Source organism: Tursiops truncatus, chromosome 3 (genome assembly GCF_011762595.2).
Source record: "Tursiops truncatus isolate mTurTru1 chromosome 3, mTurTru1.mat.Y, whole genome shotgun sequence".
NCBI lineage: Eukaryota > Metazoa > Chordata > Mammalia > Artiodactyla > Delphinidae > Tursiops > Tursiops truncatus.
The window spans coordinates 36,947,159-36,970,072 of record NC_047036.1 but is presented as its reverse complement, the minus strand read 5'-3'; the positions used below and the strand labels follow the sequence as shown (position 1 = coordinate 36,970,072).

General features: G+C 36.6%; 1 protein-coding gene across 10 annotated transcripts in view; it reads right to left on the bottom strand.

Annotated features, from left to right (window-relative positions):
- MRPS30 (mitochondrial ribosomal protein S30) overlaps window positions 1-22,596 on the bottom strand; it is a 76,769-nt gene extending 54,173 nt beyond the window's left edge. For 6 of the 10 annotated variants that reach the window (XR_012330667.1, XM_073802097.1, XM_073802098.1 and 3 more), the window contains exons 1-5: window positions 21,980-22,596; window positions 20,443-20,588; window positions 19,608-19,713; window positions 18,234-18,410; window positions 16,048-16,209 (exon numbers count right to left, since the gene is read on the bottom strand). Coding sequence is in view for 8 of the 10 variants with exons in the window: in XM_073802097.1 (XP_073658198.1) it covers window positions 16,048-16,209; window positions 18,234-18,410; window positions 19,608-19,713; window positions 20,443-20,588; window positions 21,980-22,571 (1,183 nt within the window). In the remaining 2 variants the exon portion in view is untranslated. The other 4 variants (XR_012330668.1, XM_073802101.1, XM_073802100.1 and 1 more) reach the window with 4 other exon arrangements.
- Window positions 22,597-22,914: the final 318 nt, after the last annotated feature.

The window sequence follows — 22,914 nt, the reverse complement described above, 5'->3', positions numbered from 1 at the left end:
ATTAAGTTACTGAAATTTCAGATCAGGGAAAATTCTAGTTGATACTGAGCTCAATCTAGGAAAATCTCAGTCCTCCACAAAGTTGCTATCTTGATCATGGAATTCCAAGACATTCTACTCTAGCTTTAGGCAAACTTCAGTTTAAAGCCATAGCATTTCTAGGCTGAAAGTTATCGCAAGTGTCAAGAAAACAGTGCATATGATGAAAGCAGTAATCAAGGCTTCAAAAAACTTACTATTACAGATTGCCAACAAACACATGAAAGAATGCTCAACATCATTAATGATTAGAAAAATGCAAATCAAAACGACAATGAGATATCATCTCACACCGGTCAGAATGGCCCTCATCAAAAAATTTAGAAACAATAAATGCTGGAGAGGGTGTAGAGAAAAGGGAACACTCTTGCACTGCTGGTGGGAATGTAAATTGATAAAGTCACTATGGAAAACAGTATGGAGGTTCCTTAAAAAACTACAAATAGAACTACCATATGACCCAGTAATCCCACTACTGGGCATATACCCTGAGAAAACCATAATTCAAAAAGAGTCATGTACCAAAATGTTCATTGCAGCTCCATTTACAATAGCCAGGACATGGAAGCAACCTAAGTGTCCATCATCAGATGAATGGATAAAGAAGATGTGGCACATATATACAATGGAATATTACTCAGCCATAAAAAGGAACGAAACTGAGTTATTTGTAGTGAGGTGGATGGACCTAGAGTCTGTCATACAGAGTGAAGTAAGTCAGAAAGAGAAAAACAAATACCGTATACTAACACATATATACGGAATCTAAGAAAAAAAGAAAAAAAAAAGGTCATGAAGAACCTAGGGGTAAGACGGGAATAAAGACACAGACCTACTAGAGAATGAACCTGAGTATATGGGGAGGGGGAAGGGTAAGCTGTGACAAAGTGAGAGAGGGGCATGGACACATATACACTACCAAACATAAAACAGCTAGTGGGAAGCAGCCGCATGGCACAGGGAGATCAGTTCGGTGCTCTGTGGCCACCTAGAGGGGTGGGATAGGGAGGGTAAGAGGGGAACGCAGAGGGAGGGGTTATGGGGATATATGTATATATATAGCTGATTCACTTTGTTATACAGCAGAAACTAACACACCATTGTAAAGCAATTATACTCCAATAAAGATGTTAAAAAAAAAACAAAAAAACCCCCACCTTATTATTGGTGGAGGCGTTTAGAGTTCAGAAATCCTGTTCCCAGAGCTCAGAGTTTCTTTTGTTTTTTTAAACTACAGTGGACCCTGGAACAATGCAGGTTTGAATTGTCTAGATCCACGTATATGCCGATTTTTTTCACTAAATACATACTACAGTACTACTGGATCCACGGTTGGTTGAATCCACAGATGCAGAACCATGTATACAAAGGGCCAACTGTAGAGTTATATTCAGATTTTGGACTGTGCAGAAGGCTGGCACCCCTAAGCCCCCCACCTTGTTCAAGGGTCAACTGTACCCGTGTTGGTTTACTAGGGCCGCCAAAACAAACTACCACAAACTAGGTGATTTAAAACAACAGAGGTTTATTATCTCACAGTTCTGGAGGCTAGGGGTCTAAAATCAGGGTGTTGGCAGGGAGGGCAGATGTTCCTCTGAACCTGTAGGAGGGAATCCTTCATTGCTTCTTCCTAGTTTCTGGTGGTTTACTGGCAATCTTTGGCATTTTTTGGCTTGCGGCTGCAACACTTCAATCTGCCTTTGTTGTCACGTGGTTTTTCTCTCCTGTGTCTTCTTCTTGTAAGGACACCCGTCATATCAGATAAAGAGCCCACCCTACCCCAGTCTGACCTCCTCTTAACAGATTATATCTGTAGTGACTCTTTCCAAATAAGCTCACACACTGAAGTACTAGGAGTTAGGACTTCAGTATAATTTGGGGGGGGGGGGAGGCACAATTCAACATGTAACACTACACATGTTGATAATTTGTTAAAAAGCTTAATGATGATAGACTTATTAAAATAGGATGTTCCCAAACAATCAATGAGAACTTGTGCCTGGTCCTACAAGATAGTGTATGACCAACTGAGTACTTACCCATTTCATCATTTTAAGCAGTTTTATAGTATTTGTCATGGGTTGAATAGTATCCCCCCCAAACTCATGTCCACCTGGAAGCTGAGAATGTGAACTTACTTGGAAATAACGGTCTCTGAAGATGTAATTAGTTAAGGATCTTGAGATGACATCATCCTGGATTTAGTGTTCACCTTAAATCCAATCACTGGCATCCTTGTGAGAAAAGGAGAGAACACACACAGACACTGGGAAGAAGACCATGTGAAGACAAAGCAGAAATTGGAGTTACGCTGCCATAAACCAAGGAATGCCAGGAGCCACCAGAAGCTTGACGAGACAAGGAAAGATTCTCCCCTAAAGCTTTCAGAAGGAGCATGACTCTGCCAAACCTTGATCTTGGACTTCTGGCCTCCAAAAGTGTGAAAGAATAAATTTCTGTCATTTTAAGCCACCAAATATGTGGTTATTTGTTATGGCAACTCTAGAAAACTAATGCAGTACTCCTTTTATATAGATTGGGAAAAATTTATTTCACCAATCCCTTATTGTTGAACAGTTAGGTTGTTTCCAATTAAAAGAACATAGTGAGACAGGGACTTCCCTGGTGGTGGAGTGGTTGAGACTCTGCGCTCCCAATGCAGGGGGCCCGGCTGGGTTCAATCCCTGGTTGGGGACCTGGATCCCACATGCATGCTGCAACTAAGACTTCACATGCCACAACTAGGACCTGGTGCAACCAAATAAATAAAATAAATATTTTTTAAAAAAGAGAACACAGTAAGATGTAAAAAATGTACTTGATGAAAGGAAATGGAGAAGATATCCAAATAACCTTGAGATAGGCAATTATAAATGGGAAGAAGCTACCAGAAAAGAGATTTCAACTCAAAATAAACTTTGTCTAGTAATCAGTACAGTACAAACTGGGAAAATGGCAGCCTTGGGAGGTTATAAATCTTCAACCTTCAGGCACAGAGGCGAGTATTTGGTGCAAATGTTTTAGAGGACATTTGAGCACTGAATCGTGGGTTGAACTTGATGACCATTAAATTTCCTTTTATTCTAAAAGTTTATGAGTCTATCCCTCAGGGGATAGTGCCATGGGGGAAAATGTATGAAAGAAAAATATCACAACTGAAGAAATTTAGTGAAAGAGCAAGCTGAACCCCACACAACTCTCCAGCTCTCAAGAACATTACCATTTTGTCATTTGGAAACAGGAGGTTTAAAAAAGAAATTTAAAAAAATAATGTTAATGGCAAATCACATCTGCTGTGACAGGCTTAGAAGGAATGATTCATCGCACATTAGAGTTAGGAGGGATTTTGAAGATCTTCTTGTTCAATCCCCTCAATTTATTATATGAAGGAACTGAATTCAAGAAAAACTGAGTGGTCCTAAGTCACTTAGCTAGTTAATGATAGAAGCAAGACTTCAATCTAGATTTTCAGATCCAACTGTCAAACTGATTTTAAAACTTGTTTATATTTTCAGGTAACCTGAGACCTAGAATTCTCTGGCATTGTTCTTTTAAATGACATTTAAAATCCTAGTTCTGAAGGTTTCAACAAATTACACTTTTCCAGAGGATAACTGTATAGATATTTTTTCTTCCTTTAGGGCTTTCCAAATACACAGATCCTTTATTTTTCCAATTATGAATCACACTAAGGTAGTGAGATATGGAAATCTTGCAAATATACTGAAAGGATAAAATCATCTGCATACTTGTGAACCAGTCCAACATTGAATATATTTACACCCACATTAGCTAATCTTAAAGAATTATCATGTTCAAGTTTTTTACAATTGAAAAAATTATGATTCTTTTCCTCTGTAAATGAATGTGAACTTAATATTGTGGAAATTTCATGTTTAAGTATTTCTCCTTCAGTAACAGAATACTGTTACTATTCAATCACCTTTTAAAATACCCCCAAAAGACTATTCATAGAATATAGAAACTTACAGTAATTTGATAAGATGATTATGAAATAAAAACATAAAACATGTTGTTGACAAAAATGCATAGATATAAGGCAACAGTCCAAAATGTTAACAGTATGAGATTATTTTTCCCACTTCTCTGTTTTTCAAATTTTCTATAATAATTACATATTTCACATCAACAACAAAAATAATCTTATATTCTACAGATTAAAATGAAGCTAAAAAACAATATGAAAATCTGATTTTCTAAACTAAATCAAAAGCCTATCCATTCTCTACCTAAGTGGATAAAATTAATACCTAGGATATGATTTGATATAAACAAAGTCATAAACCTTACTGGATGCTTCTACATAGGGATGTTAAAATATTTATCTATATGTCCCTTGGGTAGTGCATGATAAGTAACTAAACAATGTCATCAAGTTTCAAATGAATATGGATGTTGAAGGTTGACTGATTTCATGTTAATATAGTACCTGGAATGAAGAAGTTTATTCTCCATGTTTTCCCTTTTCTTCCTAGCTTCCTGTGCATCTAGTCAAATTATGATGAAAGTTTCTGGATTTTATTCAGTATGAATCTAGCTCGAGATCATTTTCAAACTAACACGCAACTGATAGGACCATTAAATTTATGAATTCTTAAAAAGGAGAAATACTATAATGACTTACATTATAGATGCCTTTGCTTATCAAAGGTTACAGTAACTTGGTTTTCCAAATTACTATTTCCTCTCCAATTTTGCCAGGTGAAATTGGTCTTTCAGACATATTAATCGTTTATTCTAAAGAAATTCTGTCAACATTAAAGAGTTTTTCCATTATAACTAAGCTTGAACAAAGATAGAACACCTATGAGATAAACTAAAACTGGTTCTTAACCTACAGTTGTCATGTTGGGCTTTTTTGGACATGTAAAGAATTTATTTACTGAAATGCATGCTAATTTGAAATATATTTACAAATATCACCTCCCATGAGGTAATGGCCAATTAAAAAATAAAAACCTATTTATTTAAGAAAATTGTATACTTCTCAGAAATATGATGTTTGCACCTTGAAAAATCCTGTGCAGAAATAAAATGAGCAAGATAAAATATGTGCTATGGCTAGTAGTTTATAGACACACGTTTCTACTGATTATCCACTGGCATGTTATTAATCAACATCAAAAATATCAACTAAGCCACAAATTATGTATAGCTCATTACAAAGAGTACTACAGATGGGGTACCCACTGGCATCCAGAACAAGAAAAAATGGGATTCCTAAATACCTAGTTTGATCCTTCATTTCCTTCCCTAATAGTCTCCTTATTTCTAAGCTCCTATGTATTCAATTAACATATATCCTTATTTATCCCCTTTCCACACTACTTCCATTCTTCTGGGCATGGGTAAATATCAACCCTTCTTTATTGGTAATGGCGGAGTAAAAAAGTTTATGAAGACAACATTTATTATGGATATTTTATTCTGACTTTCCAATTCAGGAATTCTCTCTTCAGTGGTATTTATAATCTTTGGTGGGCAGACTCTAAGAATCATTGGTCCCCAATGATTCACACCTCCTATTCATGACCTTGTGCAGTCCCCTCCCCTTGGTTATGGACTGGACACAGTGACTTGGCCTTCTGACCAACAGTCTTGTTAGCAGACTCTCTATATGCTCTTTCTATTGTAAGCTGCTCTAGTGGAGAGGTCCATATGGCAAGGAACTGAAGGATGTCCCTACCCAATGGCCAGTAAGGAACTGAGGACTTCAGTCCAACAACCTGCTTGCAACCACACAGATTTGAAGCAGATCTTTCCCTAGCTGAGCCTTCAGATGACACCCTTCCCCTGACCGGATACTTTGATTGCAGCCTTGTGAGACTCTGAATCAGAGAACCCAATTAAGCCATGGCTGAACTCCAGACCCACAGAAACTGTGATAATAAATGTATGTTGTTTTAAGAAGCTAAGTCTGCAGTTATATGTTATGCAGAATAGATAACTAATACAATGTTTTGTGTTCTTAATTTTGTTTACTGTTTTGTTTTTCTAGTTCTTGAATATTTGGCTCTTTTACAAATCTGCAATGACATTTTTTATAGTTTCCAGTTCTATACTGAAATTTTCAATCTCTTATTCTATCTCCTTGAACATAGTAAACATTAATTTTAAAGTCTATTTCACAATCCAAATATTTGATGCCCCTTTGGGTCTGTTTCTACTGTCTATTGTTTCTGCTGATTTTCATTCTGTCTTTCTCCTCTTGTGCCCAATTATTATATGGATATATTGTATTTGAAAAAGTTTTGTAGAAATAATTTGAAACCTAGGAACCTGTTCTCTTTCTCCAAACTTGCATCTTTCAGATTCCCAGGGCACTAAAAATCTCAGATCATGTTAATCTACTTTCAAAACTTCAGATTTTTCTAAGCTATCTAGTTGACTCAATTCTAAGCTATATTCTATGTGAATGGTTTGCTTCTAGTTCACCTTTATACCTTGAATGTGATCCTTCAGGGTCTCAAACCAAGGAATTCTTCCCAAGTCCCAAACTTGGAGATGCTGTGCTATAACTTGTCCTTCTCATCTCACAAGACTATTAAAATTCTACTCAACCTTTCAGCCTCCTCTTCTTGGTTAACAAATTCCCCCTCCAGAGCAAAAAGCAGACCCAAGACTAGGTTCACCTTTCTGGATTTTCATTTTCTTCCTGATATCAGTCTGGCAATTACTCACTACCTTGTTACCTCTCTAATTGCCTTCAAGTGGATATTTGTTATATTTAGTCAGATATTATAGCAGGAAGATTGAACCAAATAATCTAGTCCACCATTTTGGGACACAGAAGTCAAAGGTTTCTTTTGTTTCTGTTTTTGTTTTTTAATAGGTTACTTCACAGCATTCTAACCAGTCTGTTTTTGACCACCATTTGGGCATCTTCTCTAGTCTGATAAGGGCTCAACTCTGTAAGAGCATCCTAACCATTCTTCCACAACTGGGGAGGGTGATACTGTAGACAACCCAACATAGACTATAAAGGTAAACAAAATACTCCATATAGTGTCCAAATATTCTCTGGTTGCCAACTTTGGTTCTGTGAAAATAGACAAAATTTCTCCCAACCTCATGATTAATAAACTGTCAAAACAAAACAAAGCAGGTTTCACTTTGCCTTTCATTCAGCAAAAGAGGTAGGGAACAGAAGTTCATGTATTTTGCCAGGTAACTAATATATCTTCTTTCACTCAAAGACCAGGTTTCACTTAATTATCTCAAATGAAATTGAACTCCTCATTTGAATTCAATTTATCATTAATGTATGTTGATAGAAAACTGAGATCCTAAAGCCTGAAAAGTAATTATAAAGGTTGAATTTTACCACTAGTAATACAAGTTCTTAATGGTAATCCGGACCTCAGGGGTCATAAACTCAATGCCTTAGAGAAAAAACATTTAACAGAAATTAGTGAAGCATGACAGATGATGTTGGTCAAGAGAGTAAAAATGAGGAGTGGGTGGTGGGGGGACTGGGACAAACTGGAGAGAGTATGTCCCCTCTAAAGCGACCCAGAGCAGACAAGTTCCAGAGCCTGTTTATTGTTAACACAAAAGAATGTAAACCTAGCGTCATCAGATTTTACTATTTTTCAAAAGAACTTGAAACCTGGATGTTTTAAAACCTCTCTCCCTTTTAATGTTGCCAATTAAGACAAAAAACCTGCACTGTCTGTGGTAAAGATAAATGACATAAACAGAACTCAGCTGCTAAACTAAATTATCCCTGATGTACGTTCTGGCTTTAAATCCTGCCCACCTTCTTTATTAATGATTAATGATTAATTACTGATTAAGAGAGGAAACTTATTGGAATGCTTCAGAAGATCCTAATAAAGTGCTTATAACAAAAGTACTGTTAGTTTACAAATAAAAGTCACGTTTTACATGAACTGAAGACCCAGAGAAATACTTTCCAAGTGGCTAAACATCATGTAAGCTTTCATTTTCCTAAGAGCATGACAGGTTCTAGTAATTCAAACCTAGAATTAAAATGATAAAAAGTACAGGTAGCTCATTTATAACGCTATTTGGTTACATATTTCTGCAGTATATACCTCTACAAGATGAATAAGGCCATAAGGCCATAGCAAAAATGAATATGCCAATTCCCATTTTATATATATATATATATGTATCACATCTAAAAAACGCTAAAGGTGTGAATATCTTTATATCAATACACAACTTTTATAAAAACATTCTGAGGGTGTTTGTTTGAATTAAAGCACCAAGTTTATAATCATTTACACAGTTATCTATTCAAAAATAAAAGACGGGGGCTTCCCTGGTGGCACAGTGGTTAAGAATCTGTCTGCCAATGCACGGGACACGGGTTCAAGCCCTGGTCCGGGAAGATCCCACATGCCATGGAGCAACTGAGCCCGCGAGCCACAACTACTTAAGTCCACATGCCACAACTACTGAAGCCCACGTGCCACAACTACTGAAGCCCACGCACCTAAAATGCATGCTCCACAACAAGAGAAGCCACCGCAATGAGAAGTCTTCACACTGCAAAGAAGAGTAGCCCCTGCTCGCCGCAACTACAGAAAGCCTGCTCGCCACAACTAGAGAAAGCCCATGTGCAGCAACAAAGACCCAACATAGCTAAAAATAAATAAATTAATTAAAAATTAAAAAGAATAAACAAAAATAAAAGATGGTTACTTTCTTCTGTATTCAGCTTTTCTAAACTGGTTAATATATAAGTTTTTGCTATATGTCACCAATTTAAAACTTCATTTATTTTGTCCAAAAACTAAAAAGGTAAAAAAAAGTGATATCCCATTTGCATGTATCAACTTGGACTTCCCATCAATTCAATTCATTTCTAGAGAACATTACTTGCGTTTTAAATCCAATGGCAGTTCCTTTACATAATTTTAAAAACAAATCATCTCATAACCATAACTTTCTTTTAAAGATGCAAAAAGCCAAAAATATAACCTACACATTAAACCCCAAACTTACGTCCAAACTACTATAAAAGTTTCAAAAGCCAATTTCAAGCGTCAAAAGTTAATTACAAAAAGTTCCAAAGTGAAATGCAGAATTCTATAGGATGACAAAGAACACAAAATGTAATCAAGACCTGAGACAGAATTCCATATTTTTACATAGAGGGAAAGAAACAAAGAAATGTGATTGAGAAATGGAGCTTAATTTTGTTCTAAGGATGACATCCAGAACATTATTTAAAGCAGGCTAATTATGAGAATACTCTTAAAGTTACATAGTCTTATAAGCTACATTTAATGAAGAGATAAGCTTATTTGGATAGTAACTATTGCTGAATTTTAGTCTACAGTGTGCTTATTACACACCAAGACAGTGATCACGTCTGTACATTTGCAATATTATTACCTATAATTCTCACCCTTTGTGGAGTCTTATTAGTCCCTGCTTTTTATTTTGTACTGTTATTGTTGTTTGTCTTACAAATTTTTTTTTACCAAACTTTGGAATACTAAGGCCTTTCATGAGAAATTCAACCTTGTCCAATCAAATATTGGCCAATGTCAGTGTTGTTCACCCGTGGGTCTTTGATTTCTATTCTCAATATTCTCTGTAGCAATTTTTTCCCTTTTATTTTCTTTTTCTTATTTTTTCCTGCCTCTGTCCAAAGCAACGATTTTTTCCGATTTCTATAATAGTAAATGAGTAATTAAAAAATTATTGTGCCTTACATTTTATGTGAATTAACCGTACCTCAGCTTTATTTTAAGCATTATCCAAAATGTGCTAGAATTTAATATAAAATGCAATATGCATAGCAATTGACTGGTCTATTAAAATATCTCAAGAAAAAAATCTAAGCTCTTTGCATCTAATAAATAAGTTTTCAGTTTATAGGGATCAACTATTTAGAATAAATTAAATATATGTATGATGAAACTTACGTGAATTTTACTGAACGAACTTTTCTTAAATAACAAATGTACTCAAGAAATGCTTTACCAAATACAATTTCACAATAAAGTTGTTTATGGTGGAGTACAATTTGACATAAGACGGTGGTTCCATGTTGGAGTCCGTTCAGGAAAGAGAACTAGGTTCTTTAAAGTGAATTTTTTATTATAAAAATAATATGTATTTCTGGGAAATTTACGAAACTGAAAAATTAATGAAAAATCACCCTAATTTTAATCACTCAGACCTATTCATTTACAATGGTGACGTTAACAGTTCAGACATGAAACACAAAATTGAAACAGAATTGCAATTTTGAATGTGCTTATAAATATATTTAAATCCATGAAACTTGGTAAGGTCATCTAAGGAAAGATGGTGGATAAAAAAAGATGGAGCCTAGGGCAGAACCCTGAGGTATACCAATATTTAAAGAAAGATTAGAGGAAGAACAGCAAAGGGGGATGTGAAAGAATGGCCAAAGAGATAGGAGGAAAATGGAGTATGTTTCATTGAAGGCAATAAAAGACACCACTTCAAGAATGAAGGGGTGGTCATCTACGCCAAATGTGACAAATGTACTGAGTGAAGTAGTCAGAGACTGTCCAATGATTTTACTACATGGAGGTTGATGATTAGCTGTGCTAATAAGCAGTTTCAGAGGAACCCAAGACAGACTGGAGCTATATACCTCATGAGACTCAACTAAAAAATTCCTGATTTAATGAGCTAATTAAACGGCCTTTTACAAAATAAATATATAGCAGTCAACAACAGCTATTACAAAGCCCTTTTTTGAAGCTATAAAAAATAACTGAAATGAAAAAAATTAACTCACAATTACAGAAAAATCTAGGCATGCAAATCTTCATAAAGAAAACTGTAACTTTGCTGAGATATGAAAAGTGCACATAAATGAGGAGATATACCTGATTTCAAACTAGAAAGACTGACTACCTTAAGTTCATTAATTCACATCTATTCAACAAACTTTGGAGTGCTTGCTTGTACGATTCTAGGCACCTGGAATGAATCAGCAAACCACACATAAAGGTCAAAGCTGGCAGTCTTACCTGAGTTCAGTGGGAACATCAGTTATTGTTCACCATTAAACATAAATTGGGGGTAGCCTAACATAAAACTCTTATTAAAATATACTTCTATTAATACCCCTTTTTCTTTGCTTTTTTAACCAAGAGTAAGAATTTTATCAAAAGCCTTATTTTTTTCCTTTGAACTACTGATGTTAGCTACTAGCATATTTCCTAACATCAATCTGGTACTGAATTTCCATGATTAACTCTACCCTATTAGGGTGGATTTTTTAATTACTGTTGAAGTTGTTATGTGGCATTTCATTTGGAATTTCTGCATTTATATACAAATGTGCATTTAACCTGTATGTTTTTAGAGATTTTTTTAAAAATTAGGATGAGTTAATAAGATGAATTGGGTAGCACTCCAAACTTTAGTTTTGTTTCATGGAAATTTTAAAGAAGTCACCGATAAACTGTACTGCTCTGGACCCTTGTCGGAAGGTATCTTAGAAATATTTTCAGTTTCTTCCATGGTCTATTTAAGCTTTCTATCTTTATCATTTTGTTTATATTTCTCAGCAGAAAATGTCCAAATTTGTTATACATAGCATTTTCCTATCTATCTAGAGCCTCCACCAAGTATATTACTTCCCCTTTTCCAATTCTAAATGTTTTCTTTTTTCCTCTTGATTAGATTTACTAGAATATTAACTCTTTTACTGATATGGGAGGGGCTAGGATAAAGAACCAGTTAGTGCATCTACTTGTCAAGTCTGCTTTCTCTTCCAATTCAGTCTTCTACATTTATATTTTCTTCTTCTGATTTTCTTTAGTTTTTTTAAACTCTTCTAGCAAACACAGATTTTATTTTCTTGCTTTACATAAACACGTAACATTATAAATTTGCCACTAAGTATATTAGTAAACAGGCATCAAATCAAATGTAAGACTGCAAAAAGCAAGATATGATGCTCTTCCCGAGTTCTGAGATTAGTGAAAATTTCTCTGAACTTCATGTTTTATCTTTTAAAATACATGTGGCTTTTCCCATTCTACTCCATGTGTTTTAATACAAAAACAAAAAGTATTAAAGCAAAGTTAGTTGACAACTGCAAAAGGAAGAGATTGTTTATTCAGTGATTCTCTCCTACAGCACCTTCATGCATCCTTAGGAGTAAATGTATTCAGAATAATTTTGGCTATATTCCACTAGCTTTTATAGGCAGGATTTGTATTTTAGTCTAAAGTTTTACTTACACTAATACAATGCTTTCCTGCTCAAAGCATAGGAAAGGAAGAACTGTCCAGATCATATAAAAATACATCTGACAAAAATGAAAAGGCAAGTAAGATAACTAGCTCTCACTTTTAGATTGTGATATAGCTCTGGGAGTGTTTGATTTTTATATTGAAAATTCTGTCCAGGCAATAACCACGGAGGAATATACTTTCACTTTCAAATGATTAGGTGTTCCTGGTTTAAAACTATACTAACAATTTCTGGGTATACTGCGGTGTGGATAGAGTTCACGACCTATATGATTCCCACTTTTAATAATTTCCTGACACTTTCTGTGGTCTAATAAATGATCTTGTATACATGTTCTATCACATTTTAAAAGATATATTCTGTTTGTAAGATACCAAATTTTATTAAGTCACCTTTACTCATTATTCCTCATTTTTAGTTACTCCAACTTCTCAAACTAAGATTAACATTTTGTACACTGATTACAGTTTATAACATAAAATGACGTTTTAACACTAGATTTCTTTTCTTGCCTTGAATTATTTGAAATTATAGGTACTAACCCTGCTTTATGCCTACTTTTGCCTGATACAACTTTGTGTACTCATTACATTTATTCATTTTGATTCCTCCATTCATTGGTTCCTCTATTAAATCATGTGCTAATCAACTGAAATACATTTCTGATGAACTGGTAAGAGACTTGGGTGTTCTAACATTTTTTTCAATTGTCCTAACCTATCTTTATCTTGACTAATTCAGATTTCTTCTGATGTAATGTTTCCCCCAGAAGTCTAAACATTGCTATACTGTTTCCTGATGTTCAGTGTTATATGTAGATGGGACACCAATTAGATTTTGTTTCTTAGTAAATAAATTTTTTCTCAAAATGCTTTTAGACTACACCCTACTTGGGTAAAGCAAGTTACCACCTACTTCCCAGGTAAATCTTGAACTTTTCACCTTCATTCACAGATCTATCCACTTACTCTCCTGTTTTTGGAAAATGCCATCTATCAAGAACCAATTCAAATGCTACTTGCTCCAAGGCACATTCCTATGATTCATATCAGTCAGTATTAACATTTCCTTTATCTAAATTTATACCACTGATACACTGCTGTAGCACTGACTACATCTATAGTGTATTACTGGGGAATATCTACCATAGGCTCTGGAGTCAGACCACCTGGGCTCAAATTCTAATCCTGCCACTTTCTAGCTGTGTGACCTGCAATAAGCTGTTGGGCTCTCTGTGCTTGTTAACTTACCAGCAAAATGAGAATAACAGTCCCTAGCTCACAAAATGGTTGTGATGATTAAGTGAGCTAATATCGGTAAAATATCTAGACCATGCTCTAGAATATAGTAAGTGCTGTATGAAGTCCTGACATGTACATACAGGTGTGTATGTCTGATGTGTGTGTTGTCCACCATTGTAATGAGAAAAATTGCTGTGAAACAATGAAACAGGTGCTACCATAGAGGAAGAAGTATTCAAAGGATGGGACAATCAATTACAATCTGTTTAGGAAAAGAAAAGTATTTCAACTGAACCCTCGATATTTTAATTACATAATATTTTAAAAGCACTTTCACATACACTAGCTCATTTCATCCTTAGACAAGTTTGTGAAATTATTTTGTTTTATGGAGGCAGAAGTCAAGGATGGTAACTCAAATTGCACAAGGTTCAATTAGTTAGAGAGTGAAGATTAAGAGATATTTTATTTGGAGCTTGATATGGTTGTTCCCTCTATACCTGCATTTTTCTATGAAGGATGAGTGAGAATGCAACAGACAGGTTGGAATAAACAGGACCAGGGGTAGAAAACAGTATTCCAAGCTTTGGAAACAGCTTAAATAAAAGAATGGTGGAGTGAAATTACATGGCATTCTGCAAAAAATGAAAGTAAAGATGGAACACTTAGCACAATGCCTTGTAAAGGAGGCACTTGCCTGAACTGAATTACAACTTTCAAATCATATTCCTTCAGCTTAGCAATCATTTGTAGTAAATAATCCCTTCTAGCTGAGGCATCTATTCCATATAACTGTGACCTCTGTTTTGAAAGAGCGGGAAGAAGGGAGGGAAAGAAGAAGGAAGAAAGAAAAAACAGCATTTGTCATTAACTACAGTAAATAATGGATTATTTTAGATATCTACAACAGGAGGTTATATAAAATCGTAAGTGTTAGCATGGTTATATAAAGGTAATTAGGGGAATTGCCTGGTGGTCTGGTGCTTCCACTGAATACAGGTTCGATCCCTGGTCAGGGAACTAAAATCCCTCATGCCGCAGAGCACGGCCAAACAACAACAACAATAACAAAGGTAATTGTTTTTTCTCACTAAAAATAGTTTGAATGAACCTTAATTCTCAACAAGATTAACAATTTTACCGACAATTGATTTTCAAACATATCAAACCTAGTTTACCAATCTTTGTGATAGAACAAATGAAACTAGCAGAACTATATTAATGTTACTTCTAAGCTCTAAGGAAACTAAGTTGCATAGAATTCATCAGTTATATCATTAATCATCTGTGAAAACTTATTAAAGTCATTTTAACTCCTCTGTGCCAGTTTCCTATATGTGCAAAATACTGTTCATGTTTTGAAGGGGTTTGTGTAGGGTTTTGAAACTCTATACGATATTATTATAAAAAAATAAAAAGAAAAAATATAACAAAACATCTAAATATTCTCAAGCACTGAATTGTCTTTATATTACTTTTAAAACCATAGAAAACTGAGCAGGACCTGCAGGGCCTTCCAGGGTACAGAACCCCCATATCCCCTGCCTCTTGTTTGTAGAAAAGCTTCAGCCTCCAAGGCCTTCCCTGAGTTCCAAACAGCAAATTTAGTCAGAGAAATGAGACAATGCAGAAACAAAGGAAAATAGTCAAGCAAGACAAAATAATAATTTAGCCACAAAACAGCGTCAAAGACCTTTAGTTCCTCCTTGAGGGCTATAGATAATATTCTGAGCCATACACTTCAGTTGTTTTATAGATAGTAAAATTCTCACCACGTAGAAAAAGTTAACTACATGCTGACCACAAGCACATACACCCCAGCCAGGTTGGAACCAGAAGGCTGATTAATGTTGACTCCCAAAATACCACCTGGTTATCTCATTACCAACCAGTCAGGAGACTGTCCACAAGCTTATCAGGCACCCTGCTTCCCCCTTCCCTAGCATAAAAGAAGCTAGAATTCTACCCTGAATTAAAATAATTCTTCAGGATGTTAGTCCGCCATCTTGGCTCACTGGCTTTCCAAATAACATCATTTTTCCTTACGCCAACACCTTGTCTCTCAAATTACTGGCCTGTCATGCAGTGAGTGGTATGCAGCAAGTAGTATGAGCTTACACACACAGTTAATACCAGGTATTGATGATTGCTCAATTAGTCTCATCAGTTAGTCACATATAAGTAAAATTATTTTTAATCGACATACTATATCTAAAATTAAATCCTTTAGTGATGTATTTTGAGCCAAATGAAAGGTCTAATCAGAGGTTAACATAAGAAATGTTTGCCTGAAAATCAGTACATTTAATATTTGACAGAAGTCTCATTATTAAAATTCCTTTTATTGTTCCTTCAGTGAAATTTAAGTATTCCCAAAGTCTCAAATCAAATGTTTTTTCTTAGTTTACCAACAGCTGTGATTTGTCTTCTTTTGGTCCATTCAGTAGGAAGTGAACTATCTGAAGTAAAACATCATCATTAAAACCTTTCACATTATTATCTTCGATTGTTTCATAAAGAGGCTTACTTTGTGTCCCCCAACATATGTTTTTACGAGGGTTATTTTGATCAGCTTGTGCAGTCAGCGCCAAAGTGTTTAACTGGTAGCAGAAAAAGGAGAAGTATTTTCCATCTGTGATCACACCCTGGGAGACAAAAGGTCGAGTAACGTCTGCTTCACTCCAGAATCCTGTAGAAGAAAGTTATGCTGAAACTTACATACAGAATATATTTTACCAAAACAAAACACACACATTGGAGGATATAAAATAACTCCTAAAACCTATATATTTTACCTACCAAATTCCTAAAGATATCGAAGTTTTCCCTATCTTCTCCATTCTAATCCTATATTCCATTTCTGCATCAAGAACTATTTCCTTCCCTCTACTATCCCCAAAGTTCAGGATACACCTTTTCAACAACTTTGGACTTCATCAGCTTTCAACCTTAACTCACTTCATCTAAGAAGAGCAGCAAGCTCTATCTATGCAGATCTCTCCTACATCTGGTACTAACCACATGATTACTCACAACCTCAAATATGTTCAAATTTTCCTTATACCAGCAGCATCTAACACCCAATAACCATTACAGCCATTTACTTCACCAAATCTACCAAAAAAAACGCCCTTCAGAAAAAAACTTGACTTTCTAAGAACTTCAACCATGTAATTAGATGAATTCTGTGTCTTAATTTATAATTCAAAATTGATTTTATGAGTTGCTTTCATTTTGCCTAGTGTATTTTACGTCATCATAAGGTTCCAGGGTATCTTAATACCTTTACAACTCAAGTTTTCTGGCTGCTTCTTGTTCCAGGCTAACTGGCTTTAATACTTTTAAATCCAACTGCCAGGGCCAAGGAGTAACTTATAAATTTTGCCACACATATTTTATATCAGCTTTAATGAAGATAGCCAATAAACAGTATTGTTAAAATATAGAATTATACTGTGAAAAGAATATCTTTTATGAATGAACAATGCCATTCTAGTATCTTCAAGAAAGTTTCCTTCTACTTTTTCTGATTCTGTCTACTCCTATTCCTACTTTATCCATTTATTTCTATTACAAAAACGTAAGTCAACAATTGTGAGTGTAAGGTTAAAATATATATATATATATATATACACATGTGTGTATACATATATGTGTACATATATACATATATATATATAAAGGAAAAAGGTGAGCCTGGCAGCAATTAAATCTGTATTAAATTCCTCACGGATGCTTATATAGGAGTAATCTAGGTATATATTGTATTGTAACAAAATCCAAATGCTTCACAATGGGCTGGCTCTAAAAGTCCTCCATGGCATGCCTCCAGCTTCCTCTCTCACCTGCTATCGCTTTCCATTCTCCCCCTCCCTTTCTTCATCAGCCTTCATGCTGTTCCTTCAACACTTCAAGTCCGTTCCTAGCTCAGAGTTACTTGCCATTCCTCTTGCCTAGAAGTGTCCTTCTCCCAGGTTTGTGCAAAGGCAGCTCCTCACCATTCAGGTCTCTGTTCAGATGTCATTTTTTTAGAGACCTCCCCTGAATTAACTCTGTTTAAATAGATTCTGCCCCACGCCTCATTTATACCTGCAACCTATGCATCATTCTACCCCTCATCTAGTATAGTCTCTCCAGAGTAACACCACTAGCTAAAAATACTACATGTTTATTATATTTTACTCTCCTTACTATAACATAAGCTCCAGGAGAGCAGGATCTGTCTCTCTCACTCAACACTGTATCTCCAAGGCCAACAGCACCTGGTATGTAAAAACCATAAGCCATTAACTGAATGAACAGTCTCCTAACTCACACCCTAGATATGGCCTTCAAAGAAGTTATATATCATAACTGTGATTTAATCTAAAATTTAATCCATGAAAACATTTCATTTTCTAGTTTCAGAAAGCTGCTGTCATCTACAGAGCTGACTCAGGTGGTCTTTGAAATGCTTGAGAACATCATCAGAAAAAAATACATTCACACAAAAATGGTCAAAGTAAAAGATCAGAGTAACTACCAAAGTGCCACTTACCAACTACAAATGTAAAATATTTAATTATGGACTTTAAAACAACTGCATTTTGTGCCAATGCAAAAGTTTTCAAAATGTGAAGATTCAGCCTACATTTTAACCCAAGGAAAACAATCTGATCTATTAAATTCTTAAAATGTCTTCCAATAACTATAATGCCATAAAACTAGTTTTACCTTGATACATAGCCTGTGCTCCGGTCCAAGCAAAAAGGCTTGCAATAGCATTAGCTCTAAAAACAACTTCTATCTGATCAGCACAGTTTTGTTTCAAGAGCCTTTCCCTTTTTAATTTGTCAGGTAGCAGATGAAACTGGGTATGTCCATAACAGTGTGGATCTGCTGTCTTTGTGCCTGAAGAGCAAAATAAAAACATTTCAGATGAAATACACAAGTAGAATATCTGCAGCACATGTCCTCAGTATTTGGTTCAAGGCTATCTGTCTCCTCTAACTCATTATGTGATCAGCATTCAAAATACACAAACGGAAAGCTTGGCTTATTTATTTTATTGATTACAATAAATTTCATCTGAAAGTACAATCTGCTAGCTATCATCGGCTCACTATGATATAGCATAAGTCAAAAGAATATATGTAAAATTTATTTAAAATTCCCTATTATTTCAGTTTTCTCAAACTCCTCGGTCATCACTAGGAGTTTTGTTATTCTGCTGGTCATAATCACCAAAGGATACAAACGCTTCATGACTTTAAAAACTTCCTTTATAATGCTGAAATTCTTGGTTTTAGTGGTAAAGTCTTTTCAACCAAAAGTTCCCCATAATTCACTCTCTAAGACCACAGTGACTGAGAAGGGACTGATAAAACAGTTCTGGAGGACCAGCAGAAGCTGCTTTCTTAAAAATCTTCCTCAATCAGCTAGGAATTAATAAACAAAGAAAAAACAGCCAAAGTATAAGCTGCATGAGCACAGAGATCAGGCCTTATTAATTTTTATATTCCTGATGGTTATCAGTGTGTGGCACAAATGGGAGGCTTTTGTTAAAAAAAAAGCCAATCACTACCTCAAATCCAGTTCTTACCTGTTTACTTTTGAAAAAACACAAATTACTTTTCTATATAAATAATAAATCAACAAAGCCTAATAAACATAACTATTTGTTAAATACTGTTAATTCAGTAGAAACAAGTAAAATTTTAAATGGCAAGCTGAAAGAATATTTTCTTTCCAATTTTCATGCGAACTGCAACCTGAGATGAATTACATTGCTTATAGACTATCTGAACCTCTTGGTCATCAAGAATTAATTATGGGGCTTCCCTGGTGGCGCAGTGGTTGAGAGTCCGCCTGCCGATGCAGGGGACACGGGTTCGTGCCCCAGTCCCAGAAGATCCCACATGCTGCGGAGCGCCTAGGCTCGTGAGCCGTGGCCGCTGAGCCTGCGCGTCCGGAGCCTGTGCTCCGCAGCGGGAGAGGCCACAACAGTGAGAGGCCCGCGTACCGCAAAATAAATAAATAAATAAAAGAATTAATTATGCAAATTTGCACAGGACACTTTGAACTCATGTATTAAAAGACGAAACTTACCAATAAATATGGTATTTTCATATTGCCGTTTGAATAATGGAAGTTTGTCTGGCTTACAATTCATAACTGGGATTTCTACAGGTACAGAATAATCCAGCGGCACAAACTTAAAGAAAAAGTCATAAGTGAATTCACAGCAACACTAGCATATGTTTTAGTCACATTCTTAATAGATTTAAAAATCTTAAAAATGAGATGATTTTACAAAATGATTTAACACTACCATCTAGTGATGGGCCAAATCCAGCCAGCCACCTGTTTTTCTAAAGTTTTATTGGAACACAGTCATGCAAATTCATTTACCTATGGTACACGGCTGCTGTTACATGTTAAGAACTGAGAATGCAACAGAGACTTATGACGCTCAAGGCCTAAAATATTTACTATCTGGACCTCTGCAGAAGAAATGTGCCAACCACTGACATGGACATACAGATGATACTCAAAACACACTTGTTTTCTCCAAAAGAAGTGTATACACATAAGATGACCAGCTTATAGCTGTAAAAATGCCTTGATTTATAATTAGGTAGGGTACTTTACCGTAAATTACAATCATAAACTATTATCAGTATTTTCATTAAAAAAAAAAGATTTGTATGGTCCTAAAAACTGAGGACTTAACCCCACTTAAAACGATTATTTGACCTCTGCAAAATATATATACTATAGCAAGTTAAAAAGCTGAAAAAGAATTATAGCTGAGATATATTCCAAATACACTTGAAAGAAAAGGGTTCTATCCAAAACTTTTTATCCTACGTAGCCCATTACCTAGCCTGCTATAACACTTCCTCCTCAACTGTCAACAGAAACATATGCAATAAATCTTTACCTCAGGTAGTTGTTTGGATATTCGAATCTGGTTGTGTGGTTTATCATTTATTTGGTATCTCAAAGCATCAACTCGACCTTTCCGATGACCATGAGAAATAATTTCTTCACCACGCAACCAGTAGAAGTGAACTGGGCGTTTACAGTCTATCAAAAGATATTCAAAAATTTTTTATATGATAATTTAGATGAATTTAGTTATTGTAAGCACACCAAACTCTGCAATACAGAACTCAAGAATGACTGTGCTAGCTGAAAATACATCAAAAATTACTCTTTGATGTAAGATATAGCGTCTGGATTATGTAATAATTTAACTTAAACAATCACAACTTTAAAATAACGCTCAAACCTTTATTGTCTACTTGTGCCACACTACACTAAGCATTGTAACCAAAGAGGTTTCTCAGTTAAGGACAAACATAAAATAAAACTAACAGCAGCATCATTCACCAGAAATAAAAAGTTTATTAAGAGTCAGAGCTGTCTTATGAATTACTAATTCAATCTTCACAATAACTCTCAAAGGTATGTATAGTTGTTATCTCCATTATACAGAAGAGGAACCTGGGTTTTGACGAGATTGTCAACTTTCCCAGGCCATCAATCATGAGCAAAGTCTGTGACACTTGTCTCAAGACCACTTCATTCCCAACTGGGATGAAAGAAACAAGAACACTACAAGACTCAGTTGAGCACATACCTACAGTCACAGTAACGTTAATTCAATAGATATTTATTAAGATACCTACTGGGTGGCTGATATAAAATGATGAACACGTCAGAAACACTGATTTTTAAAACTGTCTATCCATTAATTATTTTTCATGCCTGCATGTTAACAGTAAAACAGAAGTTGCCGATTGTTTACTGAGAACCCAGAATGGCTGGGTTTGAAGCCCGTCCTCCAAATCTACCAGCTGTAGCCTCTTTAACTAGATACATTTTACGTTTCTGTACCTTGGATCTGTTTGTTTTTTCATTTATAAAACAATGCTGCCTACTGTAAAGTTACTGTGAGGATTAAATTTGGCACATATAAAATTTAGAACAGGGCCAGGTACATAGAGAGTACCGAATACACGTTAGGTATTTTAATCAATATCGCCTTTAATCTTAACAGTTCTATCTATGACCAAGTAGTACTATTATCGTATTCTCATCTTGAAAATGAGAAAAACTAGGTCAAAATCGGTTTATAAACTAACATAAGGTCAGTAACTTTTTGATGGAAGAGCTAAAAGGCAACCCCAGGCCTGTCCCGCTCTCCAGGAGCCCCTTTTCTTAACCAACACTTGTCTGGACCTTCACAAAGCAGTCCTGGAGGGCTCAGGCTACTTAGCCTAGGGTTGTACAGTGAGTAGGTGGCAGCACATGCACGAGAACCCAGTCTCCGGACGCTGTCGCCAGCCAGGAGCGAAAGGACTGAGAAAAAAAACTGACCAAGCAGAAAGAAAGAAAAAGGGGGCAAATCTGGCGCAGAGAGGTCCCCTACCATCCCCACCTCCCCCGCCCGGAGTGGCGGGCCCGAGGCTCACCGAGGGCGGCGTTAGCCAGGGCCGGATTGCGAGCGCTGAGCAGGCCCGTGAGGGAGGCAACCAGCTGGTCCAAGAAAGGCGAGGTGATGGCCTCATGTTCCAGGTAAAGAGGCACACGCTTCTTGCGCCGCAGAAAGAAGTGCTCCTGCAGTAGGCAATCACAGGCGGCGTCGCGCAGGGCCACTACGTCCAGAGCCGGCGCGGGCTCGGTATCGGGCCTGGCAGGCGGCGGCGGCGGCAGGCCCGATAGGAACACCGTCTTGGTAAAGCTCTGGTACCAGCGGTCGGCGTTCAGGGCGAAGGTCTGCGGGTAAACTACGTACTTCATGAACTGCATCTTGGTGAGGATTCGCAGCTTCTCGTCTACCGACTTGGCCGCGTGCACCGTGGCCTGCCATCGCTCCACTCGCCGCTGCCGTGCCGCCTTACTGTCGGCAGTCAGAGAGGCTACGACCGGCGGGTAGCGCGCGACTGGGGCTGCCGCGACATCTGGGCCGGTCACTTCGGGAGCCTTGACGGCGGCCTCGGCCGCGGTGTGCAGTGACAGCCCTGAACCACGGAGCACAAGCCTCCAGCACCTGGCCGCCGCCATGTTTGCTGGGGTTCCCGACCCAGAGGTCAACTTCAGCAGTTGGCCCCGCCTTCTTGCCGTAATAACCAATCGGAAAGCGGAATCTGAGGCAGGCTAGGGGAGGACGATTCTCAGTGGGCTTGAGAAATCTTACGTCATTATTTCTTAGCCAATCAGGTAGCTTCTGCAACTTAGTTTATCTTGAACCGAAGAGGTTGTTGCTGAAAGGAAGAGCTCGCGCGCCAATAGGTTTTCCACGGATGTGTCGGGGAGGAGTGAAACTTTTAAATAGGAGATGCTGCCTGTTAGAACCAGGTCAAACTTTTTGCCAGAAACCCTGTAGGAGTGCTCTGCACCGAAACCT